This window comes from Numida meleagris, chromosome 2, assembly GCF_002078875.1.
Source record: "Numida meleagris isolate 19003 breed g44 Domestic line chromosome 2, NumMel1.0, whole genome shotgun sequence".
Lineage (NCBI taxonomy): Eukaryota > Metazoa > Chordata > Aves > Galliformes > Numididae > Numida > Numida meleagris.
The window spans coordinates 64,271,836-64,299,305 of NC_034410.1; the positions used below are offsets into that span (position 1 = coordinate 64,271,836).

At 43.0% G+C, this 27,470-nt stretch overlaps 1 protein-coding gene across 2 annotated transcripts in view; it reads left to right on the forward strand.

Annotated features, from left to right (window-relative positions):
- Window positions 2,281-27,470, forward strand: part of DUSP22 (dual specificity phosphatase 22) — a 43,109-nt gene continuing 17,919 nt past the window's right edge. Inside the window, exons 1-3 of one of the 2 annotated variants that reach the window (XM_021385403.1) lie at window positions 2,281-2,325; window positions 8,645-8,678; window positions 16,434-16,516. In XM_021385403.1, coding sequence (XP_021241078.1) covers window positions 2,296-2,325; window positions 8,645-8,678; window positions 16,434-16,516 — 147 coding nt within the window. In that variant the 5' untranslated portion in view covers window positions 2,281-2,295. Of the gene's footprint in view, window positions 2,326-3,211; window positions 3,365-8,644; window positions 8,679-16,433; window positions 16,517-27,470 lie in introns of those variants that run through there. The other variant, XM_021385404.1, reaches the window with a different exon arrangement.

Consider the following 27,470-nt stretch of genomic DNA (forward strand, 5'->3'; position numbering starts at 1 on the left):
CTGCACCACCAGATAGCATTTGCCTGCAAGTCAAGAAGTAGAGTTTACTCAGTTTACCATCCTCAAATCACAGAGAGGTAGAAAATTTCCCAGATCTGTAGGATTATGTGACATTCTAAAGTGAAGTCTCTTTTCAAGGATACTGAAAGCTATGAGATTTGTCAAGACCTTTTTGCTCTTATTTGCAAGTTGGTTTGTTCAGTCCAATCATCTAGGGATTGCTTGCTTTTTAAAGTGGACTTAAAAACAATGCAGATATTAAGCACAAGAAAGATCTTGAGGAGAGACCATCAATGATCAACTGTATGTTGATTCAGACCTGCTGAATGAACATCAAGGATTATGTGATAGTTTCTTAAACAACAGTGAAGAGTTAGAACAACCAGTTTTTGGAATAATTGGCAAGAGAGACTAATCTGGCAACAATACCAGGATTACCCCTCTAGAGTGGTGGGGAAGAAAAGTAGATAATACATACATCATGGTAAATGTTTAAGATACAAGTGCGTTTCTTCCCACTGCTTTTGAATCTCGGTATGTTACACTCTCCCACTCTGATTTTTGCTCTGTCACTGTAGAAAGCTATACACATACAGTAAAATTCTAATAATGGAAAACACTGCAGGCTGAAGGGAGTCATGAAACTTGAAAACAAAACAGAGAAGACTGCATGACACTTCCCATTCAGAAAAATGTCAGATGACTAAGCAAGATGTACTTGTATTCCATCTGCATTGCCTAAGTCAATGTAACGATTTCATGTGCATTGCCCACGCAAAGTATTTTTCAGGCCTCTTGGCAAAGGACAGAAATACTCTCCTGTTTTTGGATAATAGAAGTGATCATGCAAGACTTTCAGCATATTGAGCACAGGGGTTTCCAGCTATCATGGACCTCTTAGCACAACTGCAGTAATCAGGGATATTGTTAATTGTTTATCCTTTTGTCTCATGAAGAGAGACCATTTGCCAGAGTTGCTGGCAAAAAACTCCTTCACTTAGGAGGCAGAATGTGTTTAGTAGTTATTACAGCAAGCTGTGATTCATACTCTTTGGACCTCAGTCATATTTTGTGCGTTGTCAGAATAAAGCAAATTGCATTCTGGAGAGCTTTGCCAATGAAATATTAAAGCTAATATCTGATAGAGCTCACTGCTACGCTTTTCGGAAGGACTGAGGAGGAAGGGAGGAGAGAAGTGAAGTACATTAAATCGGTAGCTATCCTTCCAGCCTTCCAAAGAGCTGATCTGATGCTTTTGTGGCTAAAGACGTGACATACACCACAAACTCTGTGTAACCTCATGAAGAGGGAGATACAGGTGTGTGTTTGCTGTGAGCTACAGCAGGACCAGGCGTGCTGGTCAGTCCTAGAGGCTGTACGTGAGGTGTCCCACTGTGAAGCCAAAGTCGTGATCCTAAACGGTCCAGGTTGAAGCATGAGAGGGCTTCCTACTAACAGGCTGACATGGTCCCATGGAAGAAACCAAAGTATGTGGAAGGCAGGGGGGCTCTGAGCCTTCCCTTGTATGGGTTGAGGAGTAGCTCAGAAGAGCTCCCAGGTCTACTCAGCCCAGATACAAGAGTGACCTGGCTTCAGTAGCCCATGCTGATTTATTTCCTCTTACAACTGAGGATAAGACTACTCAGCAAACCTCTTGCTAGCACCCTGCCTGCCAGTCACTTGGCATACCATTGCCATGGGTGTTGTCTCAAACCCACCTGGAAGCAGCTTGACAGTCCCACATCAGCTGCCGCAGGCTGTACTCCTCCCACAGTGCTACCCTCAAGCATATTCCCTTCCCTTAAAACTAAGCATCTGTGGTGATGACATGGCTGTGTGAAGGCAAGAGTTTTCTAGATCTCCAGTCAGGTGTCCCAGTTTACAAAATGATGGCTAAACTTCAAGTGTGTCAATGCTTCTGTAGGAACTGCACCAGCTTTTGAAGATGCAATTGAATGACAAACCACTGCTGGTTCCATGGTCCTACGTCTCTGAGCTAGGTCACCATTGGTCAGACAAGTGTTGGGGCTGCTTCAGAGGCACTCATGTTGCTGAGGGTGGCATGGAGGATGCATGGATGCCTGTCCAGAAACAGCCAGCTTTAGATGCAGCTGGTGATTGTAGCATTGTTCCCCAAGAGCCATGGCAACCACTGCCTTTAAGTAAGTGTACTTCACCACTCTCTGTCCCTTATTCCAGGGCTCATCCATCAATTAGAGGCACTGCTGCCTCTTGGCATCACCATTCTTTCACCACTTGGCCTTGTGGAAGCATGTCCTGCAGACAGACGGTATCATGGCATTGGAGAGCATATCTGAGGAACAGGTAACATATGGAGAAGAGAATGATCTCGGGAGACCATACTGTGGTCTTCTGGTATTTGAAGGGAGTTTATAAGCAGGAAAGGAAGTGACTTTTTACATGGTCTGATAGTGATGAGGGGGGATGGCTTTAAACTAAAATAGGGGAGATTTAGGAAGAAATGTTTTACTCAGAGAGTGGTGAGGCACTGGCACAGGCTGCCCGGAGAGGTGGTGGATGCCTCATCCCCGGAGATGTTCAAGATCAGGTTGGATGGGACCCTGGGCAGCCTGGTCTGGTGGGTGGCAGCCCTGCCCACGGCAGGGGGTTGGGGCTGGGTGGCCTTTAAGGTCCGTTTTAACCCAAGCCATTCTATGATTCTGTGATCCATGTAGTTCTGCTATTGCACATATTTTATTTTAGTATAATACTTATGTGAGAACAGTAATGGTGCAAACGCCTACAAGAGGATGTTTTTAAGTATTTACGTAAAATATTATCCACGCGTCATACTGAGGCTTGCAGAAATGCATAGGGCACCTGAAGGCAGTACAGCCGCCTGCCACTGCCCTTCCCGTGAGCCGCTCAGCCTTTCACAGCGACGGGCGGACGGCTGGGCCCGCGCTCACCCACGCCCGCAAGGGCGAGGCGCAGCCGCCCGGTGCTACAGGTGGGGCGGCGCCGCGGGGGCCGCCGGGAGCTGTAGTTCTCGTGGCGGAGCGGCGCGGCGGCCCGACTACAAGCCCCAAGGCGGCCCGCGCGCCGCGGCCGTACCGCACGTGGGGCGGCGGCGGGAGGCAGTTCCCGGCGGCCCGGCCCCGCGGCTCGCCGCTCCCGGGGGCGGCCGAGCGGAAACCCGCCCGCCCGGCGGGGCGGGGGTGATGCGCCGCGCCTCGCCCCGCCGCCCTCCTCGTTAACAGTCCGCTCGTGCCCGGCCGCCGCCGGCCAGCCCTGCCCCATGCGCGCCGCCCCGCCGCCCGCCGCTCGCTAGCCGGCAGCTGCCGAGAGTCCCGCGCGCCGCCGGCGGGCGGCTGGCGTAGCCATGGGGAATGGCATGAACAAGGTAACGCCGCTCGTCGGCCTCGGACCCGCGGGCGAGTGCGTGTGCATGTGCGCGGGGGCGGCCGCCTCCCCTCCTTTGTCTGGTGGCGGCACCTGGCTGCGGAAGAAAGGCGGCGGGCGGGAGGGCTTTCCCTCGGCTCTCGGGGTTTTTTCGGTTTCCTTCTCGTTGTTTTTCCCTCCCCTGCGAGGCGGGGGGAAGGGACGCGGCCGCGCGTACTCCGGGCGCGCTTCCTGCCCGGCCGCGGCCCGCTGCGGGGGGGAGGGGGCTCGGTTTCGGTGGTGCCAGCCCAGGGGTTCCCCGCACGGCGCCCCGGGAGCGGCCTGCGCAGCCCCGAGCCCTGGCTGTCACCCGCCCGCCGGGCAGGAGAGCCCCGTGGAGGCTGCGGTGAGGCAGGAAGGTGGATCTGCGCTGCTCAGGGTGTTGGCCTCTCGGCAGCGGGGGCTCATTGTCAGCGCTCGCTCCCCTGGCGCCTTGTGCGGTTATCGAAGGACAGCTGCGGTTCCTGTCAGCATCTCTGCCTCTGTCTTAGAGGCAGGTTTGGAGGGGCGGTAGCTAGCCTGCTTCAAGGAAGAGAAGTTGAGTCATCTCCTCTGTCGAACATCCTGCTCCGAGCGCTTTGGGAGTAGCCTTGTGCTGAGCGTGGCCTCCTCACCAGCAGCAGAGCTGGAGATGGGCACCTGGTGAGCTGCTGCGGTGGCTCTGTGCTGCTGCAGTCAGGCTGGTGAACGTCCTGCTGCTTGCTGCTCCTCCTGCGTGGGAGTGCCCCCATCCTATGGGCAGACACCTTGGGATAAGAGAATCTAGGCGGGGAGAAGGCCTGGCTGGTGAGTCCAGCTGAGTGGTAGGAGTAACACCTCCCCTGTCCTTCTCGCCAACTTTTGGTTTTAAAGTCTGGGGATAGAATCATTTGAGTTGGAAGGGACCTTCAAAGGCCATCTAGTCCAACTCTCCTGCAATAAGCAGGGACACCTACAGCGAGATCATGTTGCTCAGAGCCCCATCCAACCTGACCTTGAGTGTCTCCAGGAATGGGGCATCCACCACCTCTGTAGCTTCTCCTTGGAGGTACCCTTCCCAAGTGGCCAATGAGGAGTAAATACAGCTGGTAACACTGGTAGTATTTTTCTAGGAAAGTTTGAAGTTAACCTGCCACTCTCAGTATTTTTATGTGGGATGCTACTGTTGCAATCCAGGGGAAGAAAGCCTATTCTCAGCCCCTTGAACCTGAGCGCTCTATGCTCTGCATCTTGCTTCGGCACTCTGTGAGCAGTCCATGACTCAGGGAAATTTGGTCATTCTGGATCTGTTATGTGCTGTCCTGATGTGTTCCAACCAGAGTGCTCAGGACAAGCAGAGCACCACGCTGGTTTTTCTCTTCTCTCTTTCCTCTGTAACCAAGAGGATGAATCCTCCATTGGTCTGGAGGAGCTGACTCCTTTAAGGAGGCCACGGTCATGCTGGGTACTGGCCGTCAGGGTTTATTTTTGCAGGGGTCCCGTGTGCAGGTCTGGTACTTGCCACCTTCAGAATGTGCCCCTAGGTCATCTGTTCCTTTTGATCTTGTGAGTCAGCGAAAGCCAGAGAGGTGAAGAGAGGTGTGGACTAACCAGCTGTTGAGGTACTATTTGCTCAGCTTGGTGTAGTCTGTCAATACAAATTGCCTTAGTTTCCAGCTGAAGTGGTGTGGATTTTTTTTGGTCGGTTTTTCATTTTTGTTTTGTTTTTGTGGCAGAGTTGTATTTTGTGATAAAAGGAAAGTAGCAGTTTATCCAATGCGGGATTATTTCATTTAGAGAATCTCTTTGTACTGAAGCCAAGGAAAGAGGATTAGTGTTGACCCGTAATGGGGTATGGTAAGGAAAACTCTGGAGACTGCTACAGCTGCTGTTGCTGCTCTTGGATGCTGAGCCTTTCTCAGTGGCATGGTCCCCTCCTCTTTTTCTGTCACACGATACTGATGTATATAATACCAAGTAGTAATTGCAACTGACTTTATGTGGCCATTAGTGTTGATTGGAGGGCTTGAGGCCTGGCGTTCTTATTTATCTTTAATTATTACTTTCCTCTGTAAAATTACCCATGTTTATTTTTTTCTTAAGCCTGTCCAAGTGTCCTGATTTTTCCCAAATTAAACCTAAAGCATTGGTTTCTAATGCGATTCTTGTTTTGTCCAGAGAAAAGGAATGGTCTACAGACTACATTGACTTCAAACTCATCTCCTGGGTGCTATTAATTTTCAGTGCTTAAGTTTAAATTTTTTAAAAATCTTTTAAGTAGAGAATGAGTAATGAGATTGGTCTTAGGTAATTGTCTGGGTGGCCTTATTTGTCTTTACACTTAATGTCTAACTTTGACTTGTATTCAAAGGTCAAGTTAAGTCTGTGGTTGAAAATGACAAAGACGTTTTCCAGGAGCTGAAGTCTAGTGACTGAAACAGTGATAGAGGTCGTAGTACTTAGATTTGGCTGGCTGTGAACAGGACGTACTTAGTGAAGAGTTTTTCCTGGGTTGGTCCTTTGTCCTGTTACGGTTAAACGCCCGTTATTCATACAGACCCTCCTGAAGGGGCGAGTTGAGTGTTACTGCTACAAAAAGAGCAGGTAGGCTGTGTTCATTGTAGGAGCTGATTCATGAGAAATGTAAATCAGTGTGGACGGTTGCATCTAGTTCTGTGGAAGACAGCAGAGCTGTGCCACTTAACACCAGCAGCAGCAAATCCCTCTCCCTTGCTGGCTGATGAGGTGGGCTGCTCTGTTCCCCCTGCAGGCTAATGCGGCATCTCTTCAGAAGCCCGATGAAACTTTTCCCGAGCACCCGTTGTTACCAACACATTTAGAAGCAGCGTTGGGCAAGGAATTGGATGGCTCTATACTGAGTGCCTGTCCACATGGGAGACAACGGCAAAATCGCACTTCAAGCCATTTTTTAGAGAAGTGTATTTTCCAAGAGGACTGGTAAGAAGTCTTAGCAGTCCATGGTAGGGCTCTGAGGTCATGCATGGTGAAGAACGTGAGCCGTTCTCATGGGAGATGTGATCAAAGGCAGGCGTTGCTCTCCTTGTTGTTGATTATACAGTCTTCTGCGTCTGTTATTTAGTCCATGGTCATTTTGTCAATGTTTCGGGTGATAGAAAGAGGCTACTGTTTTTATTCAGAGGGCAGAGGTTGAAAAGTTCACAAAAACAACCACCTTATGTTTTTCTCCTCTGACTCCCACCCCTTCTCTCACACACTCCTGGCAGCCATCGGCCTTCATTGTGCACAGCCTGGAGTTGCAGTTGCTGAAGGCAGTGTGAGATGACACAGCTGAAAGTTCCCAGCCATAGTCTAGTGCTGAAGTATTAGTCAGCACAGTACGAAGATTCACTTCTTTCCAGGTAGCTTTCACCCATAGTCATGTTTCTTGCTTCTAGAATGACTAGGACAACAGGGCAACATCTGTCCTTGGTTACACGGCGTCCTAATTTTCCACCTAGCATGCAGCATTGCTTCACAATGCACGAGTGCAAATGCAAACTTCTGGATTTTTCTGCTTTTGCCAGCAACAATCTAAAAAGCCTCCATTTTAAATTCCTCCACCCTGGCGTTTCTTGGTATCTCTTTAATTTATAATGTCTAACTTTAATGATGGGAGTTTAAGCTTTCATGATTTCTTGAAAGCACGCTTTTGATGCAGAAGTAATGTCCTGGAGCCTAAAGTGCTGTAGCGTAGTGGGGATGTGATTTGAGAATTCTGTTGCAGATAAAGTAGCAAGGCTATTTAGAATTTCAAATAGAAAGGCTATTAAATTTATTTGCTTTTTAACATAAGCTAAGGGGGTTGGCTGGCGTGGCCTGGTTGGTGAAATTGATTCCTAACTAGACTTACTTTTGCTTTAGAGCATGCAAGGGCCCCAGAGCAGCCATCTTTTAATAGTGGCTGCAGACTTGAGCTCCCTGCTTGGAGCTAGTGTGTCACGCCATGATCACCCAGTGGAGCCCAGAGGGAAGAACACTTGCACAAAGCTGCAAGGGAGCGTGTGCATCGCTGGAGCTTTGCTGGCTTTTGTGAGGCTAGGTAATAATAGTGAACACAACATTTTTATCTGGGGGAAAGCCACGGTGTTAGGACAGACTTGAAGCAATTTCACAGGTCCTGTTGGCCTAGGCATGGTGCTCTGGGTTGCCTTTCAGCAGGCAGGCTGCTGCGAGGGGAAGGCTCGAGCGATAATCCCTGATGAGAACCTGCCATGGCTTTTGGAACTTGGCGGCTGCTGGACGGAGCAAAACGGGTGGAGTTTTACCTTTAAATAGCCACACTCGAGAAGCTGTTGCTGCTGTTGTGATGACACATGGGTGTTGCTAAGGCTTTCGGAAGCCAGTGCTGACATATCTGTATTGGTGGTATGCTTTGCATGCACCGAAGAAAAGTGGATCATGTGCTCTCACTGCCACAGTTCTGCTCCCTTCAAAGGATGCGGGTGTGGGTCAGATTTTTCAGGTGTCAGAAAATGAAATTTTTGGCCAGAAAGCATGTGCTTGGTCTGCTTGTTTTATTTTTATGCCCTTAGTGCCATTCCCAAGTTGGGAGGGGTAGCACTGCGGTGTTTACCCATGTGTGTGCACAGGGCCAGCCCTCAGGTTGACCTTGGTGCTCACGAGTTAAAGAAAGTCCTATAGCAGAGACCTGCACAGGCTGCTAGGTGCAGTGGTGTGAGTGGGCAGATCTGGGAGAGGAAAATGCAACTCACAGACTGTAATTGATTCTCACTCTGTAAATGCGCAACTAGCTGGGTGCAGTGATTTCCTCCAGCGAAGATTCCAGCAGTGCTGTATCCCCCACTTGCATGGCTTTGCACCTCGAAGGTCCCTCAGGATTTTGTGTTGCGTTGCTTTATCCAGCTTGCTTAGCAACTTTAGGCAAATTGCCTTCTCTTTTTGAAGTTTCGTCATTAGTTAACTAAGTGTACTCTTATCATGCCATGGGGGGGGGTTGGGATGTGCTGTGAGGCCCACTCCATGTTTGTGAAGGGCTTCTGTTATCCTTGGAGAGCACCCGTTATGTGAGAGTCCACATGATTAACCACCCTGGTTGTCAACGAGAGCTTTTGGAGAGCTGTGCACCTAGAGTAATGCAGCTTGAGAAGGTTGCAAAGAGGCACTAAATGCTGCCAGCAGCCTGTAGATTGCATTTGACAATGGTCTGCTGAAGTAGTATGTTCCATCCTGTATGCAAATTGAACTTTGTCAAATTGTGTTACCACAAGATATCTATATTTGATACTATATTTCTTTCTCACAGATTCTGCCTGGCTTGTTCATTGGCAACTTTAAAGGTAAGATTAGTTTTATCGTTATTTCTAGGATTGCTTATCAGGGGTCTCTAGGTGTTGTTTCGCAGGCCTGTGGAATTGTCTGATGTCTGTGCAGCTGCTTCAGCCTCATCTTGCTTCGTTCTTGGTTTCACCTGGTAGAATTTAAAGAAGAACCTGTTTGCCCTCTCATCCCTGTGCTGTACTGCAAGTACCTTTAAGAAAAGAAAAATGAATGCCGTCTCCTCAGTTCATGTTTCAGCTGGAATTCCTAAACATTGGCCTGCCTTAAATGATTCCTGTGCTAGGCAGACAAGCATGTGAGCCAGGCAGATTCTTTGTAAGGCTTGTAGCAAGCCCTCCTTATAAGTGAAGCTCAGTATGCCTCCTGCGCATTGCTTTCTTTATTTTGGTTATTTGTAACAGCTGCTAAAGAGTTCTGTTATCACTGCATGTGAGACTGATAGGTCTGCAAATTGCTGTCTGACCACCGATACTTGCACTGCCCGTGCTGCAGCTGTACGATCCTCTGATTGTTTACCCTTTTGCATGAGGTTTGCCTTTTGTGCATGAAAAGACAGAATCATATTTAGAAAAAAATAGGAAACTTTATATAGGCGTCCAAATCAATGACCTGTTTTCAAAGTCCTCTGTTAGCAGCAGTTGCAGCTGACTGTCCCTACTCTGAAATAAAGGAGTTGTGCCTGTACAGCCTTTCTGAGATGGAGATGCAGTACTTGCTATGTTTCGTTGTAGTAACAAAGCAGGACTCATGGAGGCTGCTGCAGTATCATACCCTTCTCAATCTGTCTGATATCGTAGCTGGCCTGCTAAGATTGGACGAGGTCTGCGCTGGATTTTAGATACTGCTGTATGTCTTCTCTGTTCTGCTCTCCCTTGCCTCTCCCATGCCAAAACCTGCAACTTCACTATTTTCTGTCTGAACTGCTGTCTGATTTACCTGACTCTGAACTTGCTGATCCAGGTTGAGCGCTCTCTGCTGCTGCAAAGCAGAGCTGATTGCCCTGAGAAGCAGCCCAGGGTACACATGAAGCTGAGAGCTGCCTTTTGCCACACTGGGATGCCAACACAAGTACTATGGCTAGTGTGTGAAAGAGCTAGTCATGCCATGGTAAGGGAAGTGAGAGGATGGAGACCAGTTGATACTGGTCAAAGTAAGTAATTAAAGGAGGAGAAACAGAAAGGAAGGAAAAAAGGGAATATAAGGGGTAAGGCTAGATTTGAAGACTGACCTCTGCATGAGCCAGTGACAAGACTAACTCAGAGCTGTACTGTTTCCTTTGTCAAGTAATGTGGGAAAGGGGCAGGATGGGGGATGGATGGTGAGCAACGGAGTCCTTGGCTTTCAGCTTTCTAGCAGGGTGGGCAGGATGGGCCCAGGGATGGCTCTTGGTCTGTCCCTCTTGCTGCTGCAGCCCTGCTGGTAAACCCTTGACAGTAAGCCCAAGGGAGTGAAACTCAGCCAGAGCATCTGTTTCTTAATGCAGTTCTGTTTTCAGCCAGTGAACAATATGACCAGCTGAGGGGAGTTGGCTAGGGTTGCAGAGTGTCAGCACTGCCCGTGCCAGGCTTGTGACCCTTGTGCTTGCTTTTCTTTGCTGGTTCAGCTGTGCTTGCCATTGGTGGTACATCGGTCACTTCTGCACAGGGAGCAGAGTTGTGCACAGGGGTGGGTAGTGTTCCTGGGAGCCTCTCTTGGAGAAAAGCAGAGACTGGAATGCTTCAGTTATCCACATAAAAGAGGGAAAGGATGGACTTTACTATCAATATCTGTGTTTTGGAGTCTGTTTTTAAAAATCGAAGAAAAATCTTCACTTAAGTATTGCTATGACTCTTGGACACATTGCATTTAATTCTTAACCCTCACAAGTATCATACTGTATCTCTGTATGGGTATTGTGCACAAAGAGGAAGAGAGAATATTGATGTTGCAGTACTTCATTAACACAAAAGTAAAGTTTTATTGTTTTGTCATCTTCTGTTTTGGCTTTTTCTGCACCTCCCCCCCCCCCCCTTCCAATTGCTTCAGAACAATTGCAATGAACTTTCCATGTAGTGAAGTCATCTCATTTAGGAACAGGCTGTTGGCTTATCACCAGTGTATTTTTCTGGAGGAGTTTGATTACCATGTTTCTGGGGCATGTTCTGATTTGTGGCACTCTTTCAAAAAGTGACTAATGAATTTTGAGACTTCCATAAAGGGGATTGTTGCTGAGAAATGCTCAGCAGCACGCAGTTAGGCTTGGTTAGAGTATCCCAATTTGGGCAGCTGAAACATCTAGCTACTTCTACAGACGGGGGATTTAGCAAATTGCTTCCTGTAATGCTCCTCTTGCTGAATAGCCAGGCTGCTCAGGATTGAATAAAGTTCCATCTGGTCAGCAAGAGTAGCACCAAATCCTTAGCATTGTGCATCTCACCTGGGCGCAGAGATGAGGCGCTCTGGCACTCTGAGTGCAGGGGGTGACAAGTTGGCAGGAATCTCTGAAACGCTCTGATCTGCCCTCTGGAGGATAGTCTCTCCTCCTTTCTCCAGTGGCTAACCAGGGAGTCCAGAGAGGCAGGGTTTCCACAGCTAGTTCCTAAAAACGCCATCCTACGCAAGTTTGTCTCCCTGCTGTATGGGAAACCTCTGGGGAAGCTGGCAGCCTGAGGGAAGAGGGACAGTGTCTTGCAATTGCTGCTGTATAAAAGCAGGATGTGACAGGATGTTAAGTGCTGTAGTAGTGGAGGTGCGTTGTCTGGAGAAGGCAGTCAGCAGTTGTTCTGTGGAATTACTACTTAATATCCAGCAATATTTCTGCTTTATGCATTGATGTTCCTACTATCTTTTTGAGCCTAATTAACACAAAACTGGTCTATGTCTGAGAAAGTGCAAACTCTTCCACCTTTAACTGGGAGATAAACTAAGGCCCAAGAAAAGTCTGCAGGATAAATCTGACAGAAATGGGAGTTGAGCATTCCCATTGTGGTTTGAGTGCTGCTGCTATGCACGATTTTAGCTGCATCAGAATTAGAGGGGTTTCTGTAACCATCTTAGGGTGTTTAGGATAGAAAGAAAGCATGTAATCCTGACTATGGAAAGCACTGAAATGCTTGCTGAAATCCCACCAAGTTCACAGCACTTGACTATGTCTGTCCTTGTTATCTTTGAAGATCTGTGGGCGTTACTGCGCTCACCAGTAGAAAATCAAAATTGTAGCGTGTTTCTGAGATGGTGTATTTGAGATTGCACAGCTAGAGGGCAGAAAAATTCAAGAAGAACCACAGGTGTCCATACAAAATAGCCTAGACTGAGTTTGGTCTGAAAGCCTAGAGGGAATTGGAACTCTTGGGCTTCTCCAGTGAAAATTATTGGGGAGTTATAGCATTGAAATAAAGGGGAGGGGCAAAATGAGGAAAGGGACAGGAGCAGTAAACTCTTCTACCTCGCTCTAGTTTGGGTGGAAATTTCGTTTGTTGCAGTTGCTGCTTTCAGATGAAATTAAATTCTGCAACCCTCAAAAGACAAATAATTTATTGTGGGATTGCATGCTTGTGTATCTTCTGCATTGGAAATTTGATTTCCCCTGAAAGGCACCTGAACGCCTGACAAAAATAGATGCTTTGTTTCTTCACAGGCTGATAGGGTAGGGAGCTTTTTCTGCACAAACAGAACAAATTGTTTTTTCCAAGATGAAGTTCCAAGTGAGTGCTTGATTGCTTCCAAACCAAAAGCTGTAGCAGTAGCGAGCGTCCAAGATTCAAGAGTATTTCTACCTGGAATAGTTGAAGAGCTTTTGTCCTTCCTTGCTTGTATGCAGTTGGAAGATTCAAGTTTTTCCAATGGAATATTTGGGGGCTTTTTGATTTGAAGGGGAAAGCCACAATGTGAGGTTTAATTCCCCCAAAGAGTCCAGCATTGCTGTGAATGAGCTAGAGAGTCTTGGGAAAGTTTATACCCTTCCCATTACTGAATGTAAAAAGGCAGTATCCACCAAGTGGTTCTGCTGTGTTTCTAGATCCATTCTGTTATCAGCTTTGTAGTTCTTTTGAAAAAAGTTATTTATTTATTTTTTTTCTAAGGCTTTATTTCAGATAGTGAAAGCAGGAGAGGGTGACGATACTGTTCCCTTTTTTAGGGAAGGAAGATTGTTTTTTCAGGGAAGACTTTTTGTAGGTATTGTCATTTTCCTCAACTTCCTTGTGCCCTGGAAAGATCCTGAAGAGGCTGAGACAAATCATTTACTAGAATAGGATCTGAAGTGGCAACAGGAGATGGGGAGTTTTTATTCAGATGTTTAGTTTTTGTGTGTGCGTGCCTGTGACTGTGGGTGGTCACTGGACTTTTCTTTCGCATCAGGAGAACTTTATTCCATTCATTCTCAGTAACAGTTCTTAGTGGCCCGAACCACTGGAGGGTAGGTTCTCCTAAGAATCACAGAATCAGTTTGGTTGGGAAACACCTGCAACATCATCAAGTGCAAGCATCACCTAACACTACCAAATCCACCACTAAACCGTGTCACTTAGGGCCATGTCCACGTGTCTCTTAAATACCATCAGGGATGGGGGACTCCACCATTCCCCTGAGCAGACCCTTCAATTGCTTAACCACCTTCCATGAAGAAATTCTTCCTAGTATCCCATCTAAACGTCCCCATTAAATGGCTCTCTCTGGTTCTCTCCAAAGTAGAAAAAGAGGTATTTTATTTCAAACAAACAAAAAATTAACCCGAACCCCAATAACAATAAAAACAAAAACCACCATCACCCCAAAATCAGAAAACACTAGTGATGATGAAACTGTCTGTAATCTCTATACATCTGCATGTTGAGACCTGACAGTGTTGTACTTAGGGTCCTCACTTGCTTTGTTTTAGCATACGTAAATTTTTATTCTGAAAACTCAATTGCAGCTAGCTTACTGCATTGAAAGAGTGCATGTTTCTTTTCACACTAACAACAAAGACAGCTGTGGGCTTCTAAGAAGGAAGAAAGGATGCCTTTTGTATGGGATAGCTAGAGAAGAAAGGTGACAAAATGAAACATAGTGCGGAGACACTTAACAGGTGAGTTGCATTTAAATGTTGCAGATCCAAACCTATATCACTGAATGCTTCTTTTTCTGTTCCTGGCACGATTGATAATTTTGTATTTTGTTGTTAGCAGCAGAGATGGGAAAGACTCTACACCTTAAATTGAGGAAAGAGAAGCTAAACATGGGCACAGGAGAGGGAGAAAAAGGCTTCTACAACGTGAACTACATCTTCTTACACAAGGAGAGAGCTTTCTGAAGGCTTTACTCAAAAGTCCCCATTAGTTTAGAAATGTTTCATTGTCTACTGTAAAGAATCCTGCGTTTGAGGGACCATTCAGGGATGCACAAGGTAGACTCCAGTAGGTTTCTTTCATCTTTAAATTCAGAAGTGAGGCAATTTTTGCAGTGATTTCAAAATGTGAGCCTGTGCATATTTGTACAGCACTGTGCTACAGTAAAAAAGCTGGAATTACTATGCTATGGAGGTAATTCTTCTGGCTTTTAAGGGTCCTTTACGTAATCACTGGAATTTTTTTTGAATTTTTTATAAGTGTTACGGGACCATGAATGACAGGATACCTCATTTGTACTATTGTTTAAATTAGCTTTGTCTGTAATATCTGTAGACTTATGGCAGGGGCCAGGGGGAGCAAGGGGAATTCTCCTTTCATAAACTACGCCAGGTTTAGATCTAGATAATGCAGTCACTGGCTGAGAATTTTTCCCCTCTATTTTATGCAATTTGGGTGACTGTTTCCTAATATACTATGGACCTGACATTACCCTGGGATGCAGCTCTAGGATAAAGCCATTTCCAGCTTGCTTCTAGGAATATCATTTATTGTATAATTTTGATTTGTTGAAATGAACTTAGTTAACTGTAGAACTAACATCTTATAGTCCTTTTGAGTTGCACTGTGTCCTTTAGGCTTTTCAGTCTTCATCAAAGCAGTCGATGTTCACTGTGGGTCATATCTGCTTCTGAAACTTTGCATTATGTGACAAGCCACTTCTTACCAGGTGGGTCGTACTTATCTTAGGGAATGGGGTCTAATTGTGCTTATCTGCATTCACAGCAGGAATAGCAGCCAGCAGGTTCTGACGTCTGTCTCTAGCCTTTTGGGAACTGAAAGCACTTGCTTTTAGGAATGTTTAGCCTGTCTTCTAGGGCTTTCAGAACCTTAGGTGTTCTCTGAGAAATCAGGGCTGTTCTATATACTTCTAATAAATCCAGAGGGTTAGAAGACCTCTCCTGGCAAACATTAGCATTTCTTCTTTGAAATGCTTACTCTGATATTCTTAGGAAATTCTAATTGCTCTATGAAGCTGGACCTTAATTCTGTTTCAGGTAGAATTTGTGTTAATTCTCTCCTGAAGGAATAAGGAACTGTGTTGGTCATACATGCTCGAACAGTAGTTACTGGAAATTGATTCAGTTCTGACTTTTCATTTTATTAGCCCCAAATAAGCTTTCACAGTTGGATTAATTTTAAATATTCTTGCCTGTTACTGTGCTCATGTGGATCTTGTCTGTGGGAGGGGTATAATTAAATGTCCAGTTCCTCTTTGAGATGTAAAAAAGATGTTGCAACTTTATAGTAGAGTGGAGAAAGATGAAGCAAGAGATGCTGATTGAGCTGTTGCATGTACATAAAAAAAAGTGTACAGGTGATACTATTGTTATTTTTGTACCTAGAGAGAGCCGGTTTGAAACCTTTGTGGTTGATGCTCTTTTTTTCTGTGTAGCCAGGCTAATGTGAACAGATTGTATGGGCTAATTTGGAAGGCAGGTGTTCACATCATAAAACCACTGCTGTAATAGGCGTGATGTGTTGTGTCATGCTCATGGGAAAAGGTCAAGAGTAAGTGGACACAGACTTTTACCTGTATTAGTGGTTCTTCAAGGTCATTTTCTGACATGCAGATCGTTCAGCATAGGGAAAGTTGCTCGGTGGTGACTAATGATCTATTTTACCTTCTTTCTCATAGAAACAAACCCATGTTTTCACAACATCTAGCATCGAGATCTGTTGCCCCAGTTTGCTTTCCAGTTTTGAATGTTTGAAACCCCTCAGCTAAAGGTCTAGGAATCACTTTTTCACAGTTGAGCTTTTTTGTTGCAGCATTTTTCTTCATGTGTTCAGGATCTTCTCAGTCTCTCTTCAGATTTAAAATTATGCTGTGTATTAGCTAAATGCACCTTTTTCCCTACTAGTCCACAGGAAATAAGAATCTAGTTCTGGTGTTGGCTGGCCAATTAAGGTATTAATTTGAGTGATTCAAGCCACGTGGTTGGCTTCACTCCTCAACCTGGATATCACAAGGTCAATGCCTCACGTTAACTTGTATCTCTCAAAGTGGGATTTGTGGGTGAGAGGATTTCTTGTACAGCTCTGACTGCTTGTTCAGATGGCCATCACCTGCACGTAGACATGCACAGATTTACATTTCAGATGCAAAATATGTGAAACTTTTGACTTAAGAACATATTCCTGAGTCACTTAAGCTTGTTCTTTATATAGTACATAATTTGTTTTGGAGTTAGAAGTGTTTCTTCCCCATCCCCCTCTGATGACGGTGTTCTAGAACAGCTGCGCTTGGGATTTTGCTTTACTTCTTGAAGCTTCAAAAATAAATGTGGCAAGGACAGTGGTTTTTTAACATGCACAGGGGAAAAGGGAATGGGGTGTTGTTTCAAGAGAATTAAAAAAAGTCTTCCTTTTTTCCCTTTATTGCAGATGCTCGAGATGTAGAGCAGTTGAGCAAGAATAACATTACGCACATTCTTTCAATACATGACAGTGCCCGTCCTATGCTTGAGGTAAGAGGGCTGGGGACTCTGTAATAAACTCTTACTTTGACATGGAGTGTCACAGCTACCTTGGGATTTATGTCATGTTCTGTATGACTGGTGTTTTGAAATGAAATTTGGAAATGTTTGACAGCTGTAGTCTTGGGATGCAGTCACAAATTTTGTTGTTGCTGCTGTTACAACAAGTAATCTAGCTGACAAAGAAAGAGACAATTATAGCGTCAATCAATATAACACAACAATGGGATTGTTATCAAACTAATAGTAAAGGTAAATTTTCTTGTGTGTGGAGTTATGCATCCCATCAACAACACTATTCCTTCTCCCATTTTTGCACTGTCAACTTGCCTTTGTACTAGATCACTTTCTTGAATCTTTAAAGCAAATTGTTGTCTGAGTAGTTTGCAGTCCTCCCTAAGGCTTGGGGCCTGAGAGAAACAAGTGCTCTCTTATATAATGTATCAAAGACAGCGGAGCATCTGTAGGTCTCCAACGCTTTAACACAAAATATTATTCCTCAATTTACCTAAGGAGAATTTATATAAAGAGTTGAAATGACTTGACTTGTTGTGTCATCTTGAGCGGTGAAAGAGCTGGAACCAGTCTGTAACTCTGTTTGACTGTTGTGCTTTCTTCTTAATGCCATGTTGCCTTAAAGGGAGGGAAGTGTGTCAGGGCTTTGCTACACCCTAAAATCCTGCTGTTTGATTTATATTGGGAACTATTTGTCCTCTTAAATTCACTAGCTCATTCCCTGCATTTAATTTTTCATGAAATATGGCAAAGTAGGAGATATGACAGTTGATGGTTTCACCTCTGGAATCTCTCCTTTTCACTCCTGTCACATAAAGTCTCTAGTGGATTCAATCTGAAAACAGGAAACTACGAACTTACTACAAAAACTACAAAACTTCCTCCTCTCTCAGACAAATCAGTAGGAAAGCTGAACAAAAGATATGTCATGATTAAAACGAAAATGAAGTTCATGGGGAATTCAAGGTTTACTTTTAGCTTAGAAGTGGGTTTAAGCAGAATTTATGCAAGCTGTTAACTTGGTAGTGTCCATCTGACTTACACTGAGCCTGATGCAGGTTAATTCTGAATCACTGAACTTCAAACTGCTCTTAGTTGAGGAGAGATGTAGTTGCTTCCTCTAGGGTGCTGCTCTCTAAAATGAGTAGAGACTTGATTTATTATAGTTATTAGAAAGGTAGGAACGCTAATTATGGCCCAGTCCAGCTGCAACCTTAGGACAGTGTTTCTTGTGGTGTTGGTGGTAGTTCTCACAGCCCACACGCCTTCCCGACATGGCGTTGCATCTGTTTGTGGGTCTGTGTGGTGAACAGATCTGGGAGCTTGTGTGAGTTAAATATAATCAAGTCACCATTTCTTCCTCTAGTTACTTCCACAAAAGACACTTGAGTATTAAATTTACCCAGCTCAGTTCCCAGTGTGGTTCATGATGCACTCTCAAAACTCACAGTGGTAGAGGAGCAGTGACTGGTTGAGGGTGGACTTGCTTTGTTCACCCCTGCCTCTGAAATAAACGTTTCTCTAACTGTGCCTTCTGTTTTTTTGCAGTGTGCAATGTGTTGTTCTCCTTGCAGGTGCTGTGGAAAGCAACCATTAAACTTCAGTAAATAGTACGAGGATTCCAAGTTGCATTTGTTTTGGAGCTGACCTGATGATTATTGCTTTATCATTTGTAGTCTTACTGTGATGTTTATCTGCATCTAAATGCTTCTTTTTTGCAACAAGGGCCTAGCAAATGCGTTACTTCCTTTATTATTTACATCTTCCCATGTTTGTAGGTAGGTTTGTTTACAGCTGATATATCCACATAGTGCTTGAGGAGTGTTCTCTAGTCCACTGAAGTCAAATGCTTTTCTGATGCATTTCCTTCCCTTTTATGTAGACATCACTGTTAGCAAGTGAGAGCTTATGTTTGTATTCAGAAATCCATTTAATTTTATTCAGACCTTTAAACACGGAATTACTGTGATTTGAGAAGTTTTTCTTTTTTCCCCTGAGGCTCCCTGTTTTGTATGTGTGCATTTGTGTGGACACTGATCATTTCTAAAATGCTGCATTTTCATGAACATCAGTAGTCACATTTGTCTCTTGCTAACAAAATCTCAAAGATTTCCTAATCATCCTATAGGAAATGTTACAAATATCCCATTAAGCAAAGCTTTCTCTGCAAGCCACGAAAGGGTAAGTGTTTTTAGGAACAGAAAATTCACTGTTGTTGTCAAAGAGAATTTGGCCTTTTTTAGCTGTCTGTAGAACAAACAAATATGGGTGCACACTCTCAAAGAGGTGCCAAATTACTCACATCTTGCTTGTCATGTTTTGAAATTACAGTAGTGACTGTTACGATGCAAAAGTTCTTCTGATACAGCACCTGAAGCTGCAAACCTTGGGTAGAGGACGAAAATGAGCAATCTGGTTTCATTGTCCATACCGGGTAGGAACAATACTCAGGAGGAAAAAGCAAATGTCCAGTATTTGTGGTGAGCACCAACTTCTTAGATTATAAAATTACTTTCCCTATTAGTAACCTGAGGTGCTGCCCCTCTCTTGACAGACTGTTCTTACCTGATTGTGTTTAAAATATTCACAGTAGCTTTTAAAATGTGTGCTTCTTTCTGTGCTTTATATGTACTGCAGTATTTGGAAGTATTTTCTAGTAGCTTACCAGCTTGTTAGAAAATGACTGAAGAGTTTCACAAAAAACATTTGTTATATTGGTTTAGGTTTCATAGTGTTTTTCTGTTGAAGAGATGATTAAAAGGAAGCTTTTCTCACTGAGATTTGGTTTCAGAAGTTATTTTGATGATTATTTACAAATCCTCATGGACTTCTAAGTTATGTGCGGCTCTTAATCGAAGTTCAGCACTGGAAAGCTGCGGTGTGCTTTCAAGCTGGAATGACTAAAAAGAGTAGGTTGGTAAGTCAGTTGGAATATAAAACTTCATACATTCAGATATCATCAGCCTGCATTAAGTACAAGACATAAAATTGTTTTGTAAGGCTTTCAGGTGTTTTAGACTGAAAGGAATCTGCAAAAATCTGGACTAAGCTATCTTGCAGTATTGCCCTTAGTTCTTCTTATATAAATTATTTCAAGGAAATATGAAACCAAGCCTAAAATTTATTTATAAAGCATCCTGAGGCTGTTGTTCCAATGAAGCACACCATTACTGTATAGGATCTTAACCTCTTTGATGAACGTTTTATATTTTAAAGATGCATGTTTATAACTCTGTCAGAAAAAATATAGGTGACTGGTGGCATGTCCCAGTGGAAGGACTGTGTGCCACACTCAGCAAGGTTTGTTGCTTGTAAACTGTACAGAAGGAACCCTCTGAATAAGAATGGTGTCCAACAGCGCTACGTGTGTTCCCGCACAGACATGGAAGCAAGTTGGCTCCTCCAGACCACTTTGGACAGCTGCCATTGGAACACTCACAGGGGTTTTATAAATCCACACAAAAGCCATATGCAGACGAGAACAATTAGGTTTCTTGCCACCTGCTTTCTAATCTCTCTCCTAGCTAGTTCAGATTTGAAAACCTCTCTTCAGAATGTGAGAGAGAGTGAAAGGCAAATGGGAAAACAGATACCTGTGTGCTTTAAATGGTTGTATAGCTTGCAGTGACCTGTTGTGTATCTTGGTAGAACTCCTTTTTTTATTTTAAGGCCAGGACAAATAGCTGTTGGGCTTAGAGACCAAAATGCCTAAACATCTGACTGCTGTGATATCCAGGTGTCCTAACCAAGCAGTCAGGACACACAGAGAAAGTGGACGCTTAATTCCTCCTAAGCACTTCTTCCCTTTCTCTGCAGACAACCTGTTGCTTCAGAGAAATCTACCTGAGCCAATCAGAGCCTCTGCTTTTGGATTGCTCCTGCAACCAGTGTTCTTTTGGGATGCTCTGGGAAAACTAGGAAATGGCCCCGAGAGACATTCCCGTCAAGCTCAAATGCTGCTTTACTTACTAGAGCTTTGCAGGACATCAGAAGATTCAAAACCTAACACATTAAAACCTACCTTGCTACTACTACTGAGTAATGCAGCAAAGTCATGTTGGTGACTTTTACCTTTACTCTACTCCTTTAAATCTGGGATCTAGCCAATTTTGTGCCAGTTGATCTAAGTGAAGGAGATGAAGGCAAATCTTGTTAATCTTGTTCACAAGAATCTGGTTACAGCCTGTTTCACTGTGAATTTCCAGGTGTTTGATCCTGTTTTGAGGGATGGCACTTGGAGATGGATGCAGGCCCAAACTAAGTAGGATGCTGGTGTGGATTGTGCAACTGTTTCAGCAAAACTGCGTCCCATCCTAGGAAGTGTGTACTGTCATGGGTAGTCATGTGCAAGCAGCTGAAGTTGCATCATCCTTATCAGTTACTCTTGCCCTTTCCCTGTTCTTCCCACTGCACACACACACTTAAATACTGGCAAGAACAAAAATACTTCCCTGCTGCATCGTGCAGTAGTTGCTGTGTGTAATACAGGAAGGCCTAGAGCATGACTCCTAGAAGCAGGAGGAGTGCTAGGAATTATTCTCTTCTTGTGGCCATTCAAGCTCAGTCCCAGAGACTAATAACCACAGAGGAAGGCAGGGAATGATCTGATTACAGTCCTTGGGTCCCCATGCAGAGAAACCATCTCAGAATAACAAATGAAGTTACATGCATTCAGGTTGGAAGTAAGCAAGGTTTTTAACAGGGAGCATAAGAAATTGCTGGAAAATACTGCCAAGGCAGAGGTGAATTTTCTTCTGTGCTCCACATTTGTGTGAAGTTGATTCAAGTAAAGTGCAAAGGTCTTTGAGCTTTGCACTCCAATATCAGAGTAATCCTCAGTCCTTGGTCTGTCTGAGATGCTCTGAGGTGCCAGCTGTGGTGACTGCTGAGTATATTGCAGGCACCTGTCCATCAATCCAGAAATGGACTGAAACTACCAGCTTCTTTCACATAGTTCACCACATGTTTGTCAGTTATTAATAATTTTGTTTTTTCTCTTAACTAACACCAGAAGTTTGACTTAGTAAATGCTTAAAATGTATTACTGGTCGCCTGTATTTGTGGAGTCCTTTGGGATTAATTTATTTGTAGCATCCTTATTGTCAGGCTGACCAGTGCTGCACCACAGGCAGCTAAAAGCTGCACTCATCTTGGAGACATCACAGTAACAACGTAGATCTTAAATCAGCGAGCATTTACCTGGGTATCCCTGCAATGTCCTCTGTCACAAAAGCTTTCCGTGTTTACAGCAGCTCTGTTTGCAACATACTGCATTAGGAGTAGGCTTTTGCATGTGTGCTGCTGCTTTATGCCTGTGAGTTTTTTGTTCTTTGCTTTCTGTTGCTAGAGAACTTGTTTTGCTTTTATTTTTATTCTTAGTGTCCTTTTTTCAGAGGACATTAAAAGAGGACACTTCTTCTTTTCTGAAGAGTATATCAATAAATGTGTGTAGTCATTTGATTGAAGTATAAGGAAAATCCCAACAAAATAAGCCTGATTTTCTGGGGGTTGAGGCTGTTATCATTTTTTCTCTGCCCAGTACCAAAAGTTCTCATAAGTTTTAGACATCCCTATTTCATATGAATAGCCAGCCTGTGTCCTGGTGATAATCAAGTATTCAGATGCTGTTGTTTCGAGTCTTGTGGCTTGCTAGATTTCTTCTCTAGATGAGAGAGTGATGTTAAAGCACTGGATTTTTGAATGCTGCGATGTCTTCTGGTTGCTGAGAAAATATTTCAATACCCATGAAACATCTACTCTTTTTTTCCTCTATCTATACTGTCTTATAAATTGTTTTAATCTTCACTCTGCAGTTAACCAAAGCACCATCAGGTTAGAGTTATTTGCTTTTCTTTCCTTTAGTATTCTGATGCCATTAACAATATCATCTTAATCTGATATGTGCTGTCTCTAGACCAGCAGCTTTCCTCCTTGTTTTCCTGAATTGATGGCTGTGTAAAACTGGTAGGTAGTTGCAGGGGGAGTTAGGCAATAGCAAATTACTAAGTCATTGCTTGTGCAGCCAGCGCAACCTAACTGTATATTTGAGAATAAACTGTATGGTCCAATAGAAATAGGATTTAAAATACTCAGTCCTTGGGAAACTGGACCAAAAGAGAAAAGCACAGTTAAAACACTATGCTGTTATTTAAGAACAGTCTTTCCTGCTCCTTGACTAAACAGCCAGACACGTTTATAAAACAATATGACCAACAAAAAGATGCTGTAATGAGAACAGAACCAGTGTGAAGAATAGAAGTTGTTTAAAAAAAAAAAAAAAAACTTACAGAGAAGCTGAGTAACTTTTCAGCAGCAGTTTTCTGTGCTAAATACTGTGATATATCTTCTATGAAGTTTTAAGGATGAGAAAGTTTCAGCTGAGTAAATAACAAGAGATGAAATTTATAAATTAAAAAATTCAAAGAAGAGATTGGCTGAAAATTTAAGAACTAAATGGCTGATCACCTATCAAAAGCTGAGAAATATTTTCAAGATGAAATCATAGAGTTGTAGGAGTCTCTCCTAAGATCGTCAAGTCGAACAGTTGAACCATCAGCCAATCACCACCATGCCCACTGAACCGTGTCCTTAAGTGCCACATCTACACATTTCTTGAATGGTCATAGCCTGCAGGCCTAGTGTAGATAATGCATTCGTATTAGCCTGCATCAAGATCTGGATCTCATTTCATTTTTCGAAGCCTGGTTGGATGTTGTAAATCTTAATACAGTTCCAACTGGACATGATAGCCTTGCAAATGTGTGAAGATCATCTTTAAAAACCTGCATAAATATAATTAAGACAAAGTAAGCAAACTAATCTGCCACAATTCAAATAATCTGCTTCAACATAGGTAAGTATTTTTGTCGGGTTTTTTTTTTTTTTTTTTTTTTTTTTTTTTTTTTTTTTTTTTTTTTTTTTTTTTGGTCTGTATGCATTGGGGACTTACTCTGTGCTGAAACAAAAGGAAAAAAAAATCCTGTCATGTCTCTTGATAGCTCTGGAAGTGCTGAAAGTCACTTCAGTGCTTTCTTCTTTGGCTCTGTAACATGAAGGAATATCCCCACACAGAAACAAAGCAGTCCAGAGAGCATTTGTATGGGCTCAGAAGCATACCACTTCTCAAAGTGAAATAACTAAAAAAGGGAAAAATAGAGAAACTAAGCAGCTGGCATATGCTAATCCTGGACAGATGTGGCTCAATGAGAAATACTAGTCTATTAAAACTGCATTACTGTGAGTTGGATAGCATACAGAAGCCTTGAGCTGGAGAAACCCATTCATATATGAAAATTGCATCTCCGTGACATGATTAAAGAGATCCCTGTTTCATATAATTGACAGTATGTCTATGCATAGACTCTACTGTCCAAAGACTTAGGGGAACTATTAAAGAGTGAAATAGAAAGAAAGTCTTCAAAATCAGAGTTGCTAATATATCATAAGGCTGCTGCTGTTGTATAAAGATCAGCTCTGCAAGTTGTTTAGCCAAGTCAGACTATTGCCTTTCCGTTTACAGCAGTAAGCTCTCATATTACCAACGCTGCCACCAGTGGAAGCCATCAGTTTCCAGCCTTTATGCTATCATCAAGGGGAAGTGTAGAAATTGCTTCTTCTAATAAAAATGCTTTCTTTTATGGTATTTCAATGCTTTTTGGGTAAGGTTTTCCCCTCATGAGACGTTTCAGAAGACCACGCTGAGCAAAATAGGTACCATCTTTCTTTCAGGTGTAGTGGCACCAGAAGATTTTCTCTAGTTTGAAGTTATGCCCTTTCTGGCTTGGGCTCTGCTTGTGAAATTAGGAGCTCTGACTAATCTTTCAAAAATGACTTCAATGCCCCACTAAGCCTCCAAGAGACTTCTGCAAAGCAACTTTTAAAGTTTGTCAGGCTGGGTCTTGGTGGAGGCTGCTGTGGCGGTGATGCAATCAAATCAGTTCACTGTTTGAATTGCTCAGCACGTGCTAGCTGTGTCAGAGGAAGCATGTTCCTTTAGACAAATGGTAGGGAAGAGAGGATGAGGAATGTTTGAAGCCTGCACTTGTTTGTACAAGGGATTTTTTGCCCAGCAGATGCCAAGGCTGGTTGGGTACTGTGTCGACTGGAACAGAACAAATGCTCTGACTTACACTGTGTCAAAGAGGTTGTGTTGAGGGTGTTAATCCAGGCGTGTAAACGTGAATGTGCTTCTGAGGTGTAGTCATTGTGTTCCAGCATTCCCTGAGAGAAGAATGTAGGTGGCACGTATTTCTTTACTGTAGTACTTAGAGCCCCCTTAGGGATCAGGGACAAGTGTGATAGATGGTGCACCGTTGTTAGATATGCCACAGTGCGCCTGGAGCATTGAGTAAATCATCTAGTAAAGGCCTCAACAGGGTCCTTACTCTCAGCTGAAGTATGTAGTCCTGGGAATATTCTTGTGGGTCCTGATGGAAGTAAAAAGTGTAAGGTTATTGGTGTTTTCTCCTACTTCCCATTCTTTCAGATAAGCCAGGTCAGGATTAGAATTATAAATGATTTACAAAGCTCTTTGTAAGTCAAGTCAAGCCATAACTTTTCAATGTTTCAACATTATGTTAGAAGGGTGGATTGAATATAGAGATTATATTTGACTGGCACTTCACAGCCTTAATGATAGGGACTTTTCAGAAAGCGTTACTGAGAAAACAAACTTTAGCCAAAACAAACAAACAAACAAAAAGAAACACCCTAAAACCAACACCTCCACTCAAAAAAAAACCCCCCAAAAAACAACAAACAACCATGACTTACTTATAATAAAATAGTCTTCACCAGACAGCACAAACTAGATGTATAAATTCTATTGCAGGAGCTTTCTGTAGTTCATATTCTTCTTTTCAATTTCGTTTATATTTTTTCAAAATCAGACCTGTGTGTTGTTCACTAAAGTCAATTAGCAGTCGAGTTTTTTTTGCTGAAACACAAATGTATTTTCTATGAGTCATTAATAAAATCAGCACCAATGGTGATTGCTACAGAAAGCAACTGAAAGGACAAACAAACGGTTGAATGGTTTTCAGTTTAGCATGTTCAGTTTGGTGTATTACTGGACAAAACTCTTCATCAACTCTTGTTGGTTTGCCTTGAGGAAGCTTTGTGCTGGCTGTTTCCCACTTTAGCTTTTTTGCTGAAATGCCCCTAAACAAAAATAAGTCCTGTCCTCATCTGTTGATGTGACGACTCAAATTAACACATGGTTTTTGACTAACCTGAAAGAACTTGCCAGGTGCTAGAGGTTTTCTATTTGCATCTGGCTTCACAAATTTAAGTTTAGGGTTTTAGGTTTAAAAAAAAATTCTTGGAAGTCGTTGATGGCATCTTTACATAAATTTAAATATAGAGAGATGAATTGCCAAAAATACAATCCTGCTCTTTTTAAAGATTTTTTTTTTAAATGACCTTAGTAACCTCTTCCTGCGCCCCTCCTAGGGGAGTAGAAATTTTGTATTTGATGTTATTTTTTTCTCCTTTCTGCCCTGTCTTTTAACATCCTAAATTCTAGATTCAGATTTCCAATAGTAATTGCAGTGTAATAAAAAGTTGTGCATACAATAACAGAGGGGACAGTGTTCTGAAGAACTTCTGCTAAAAGTAATGAGTTTTTTATAAAAATCACTGGACTGTTTTATTTCTCAGATAAGTTGGTATGACTTCGCCAAACTGCATCATTCTAAATCACCTCGCAATGTGTTTTCTCATTATAGAAAAGAAAATGTCTGTATAGCTGCTGCACTTCTCACACAGTATTGCTTTTTGCACCTTATCCTGACAGGAGTTGAAGTTTTTCTTGGTATTGAGACTAAATATGTGTGTTCTTTAGAGATCTTATTTTCAGTCATTGACCGATTATCCGACATGTAGAATTTTGCAGTAGCAAAATGACACATCGACAAGTACTACATGTTCTACGAGAACCTGAATGTCAGTTTGTACGATTTTAGTTAAAATGAAGTGGGAGTACTTTTGAAGCTAAAAAGTAGGTAAATAGGTTACAAATTGAGCACTCATTAATAAATTGGACTGTTATCTTTCCTGAGCAGTCTGCAAAACACTGGATTTAATAACAAAGATGTAATGATCTTTTTTTTTTTGCAGCTAAAGAAATTAGTTCTCGTTTTAGTCTTACTGACTTTTCTGAGTGTGCAATTCCTATTCAATTTCCAGTCTTAGTAAAAAAATAAAATAAACACAAATTTGAAAATGCCTGCAGTTCCAGTAGTATCTTAAGCATAAAATCTCTGTGCACGCTCACGTATACATGCATGCCTAAACCTTTTTACTCTCAATACCTCAATGTTCATTGTCGCCGAACTGCTTTGGTTCTAGAATCACTGAAATTGTGCCAGTGTTGTTGTTTCTCAAATACCAGTGAATTTTAGAAATTTTACTTAACTCTCGCTTGTTTCAACTTTGACAATCTTGAAATCAGAATACTTGCTCTAGTTTTGTTAGCTCTCACTGTATCGGTTTAACTGTAGCATTTAGTTTCAGGGCCTAAGAGACAGCAATCTAGTTTTGGTGGTTACTCTGTCTGCTGAAACAGAAAACAGAAAAGTAAATAATGTTTTGTTCTATTAATTTTTTGGCAATCTTAGCACTTCAGAAGATATGTTTTCAATTGATTAGGGCATCAGTTAGGATCATCACATGAATAATAATGGAAAGATTTAGAAAAACGTGCGTGTGTTGGAAGGTTTGTTGGTAAATGCGTCTGCTCACTTTCTTCCCTCCATCGGTGATTTAAAAGTACCAACTGGAGAGTAGTAGTGAATCAAGAGATGGGCAGAAGAAAGCTGTGTTCAGTGTCTCATTGATCTGGAAGCTTAGATATGAACTGATGAGTATTCACTGGTGAACACGGTTTTCTTTTGTGTTAGCGTATGTATGGAATATTTTGTTATCTGAGAAC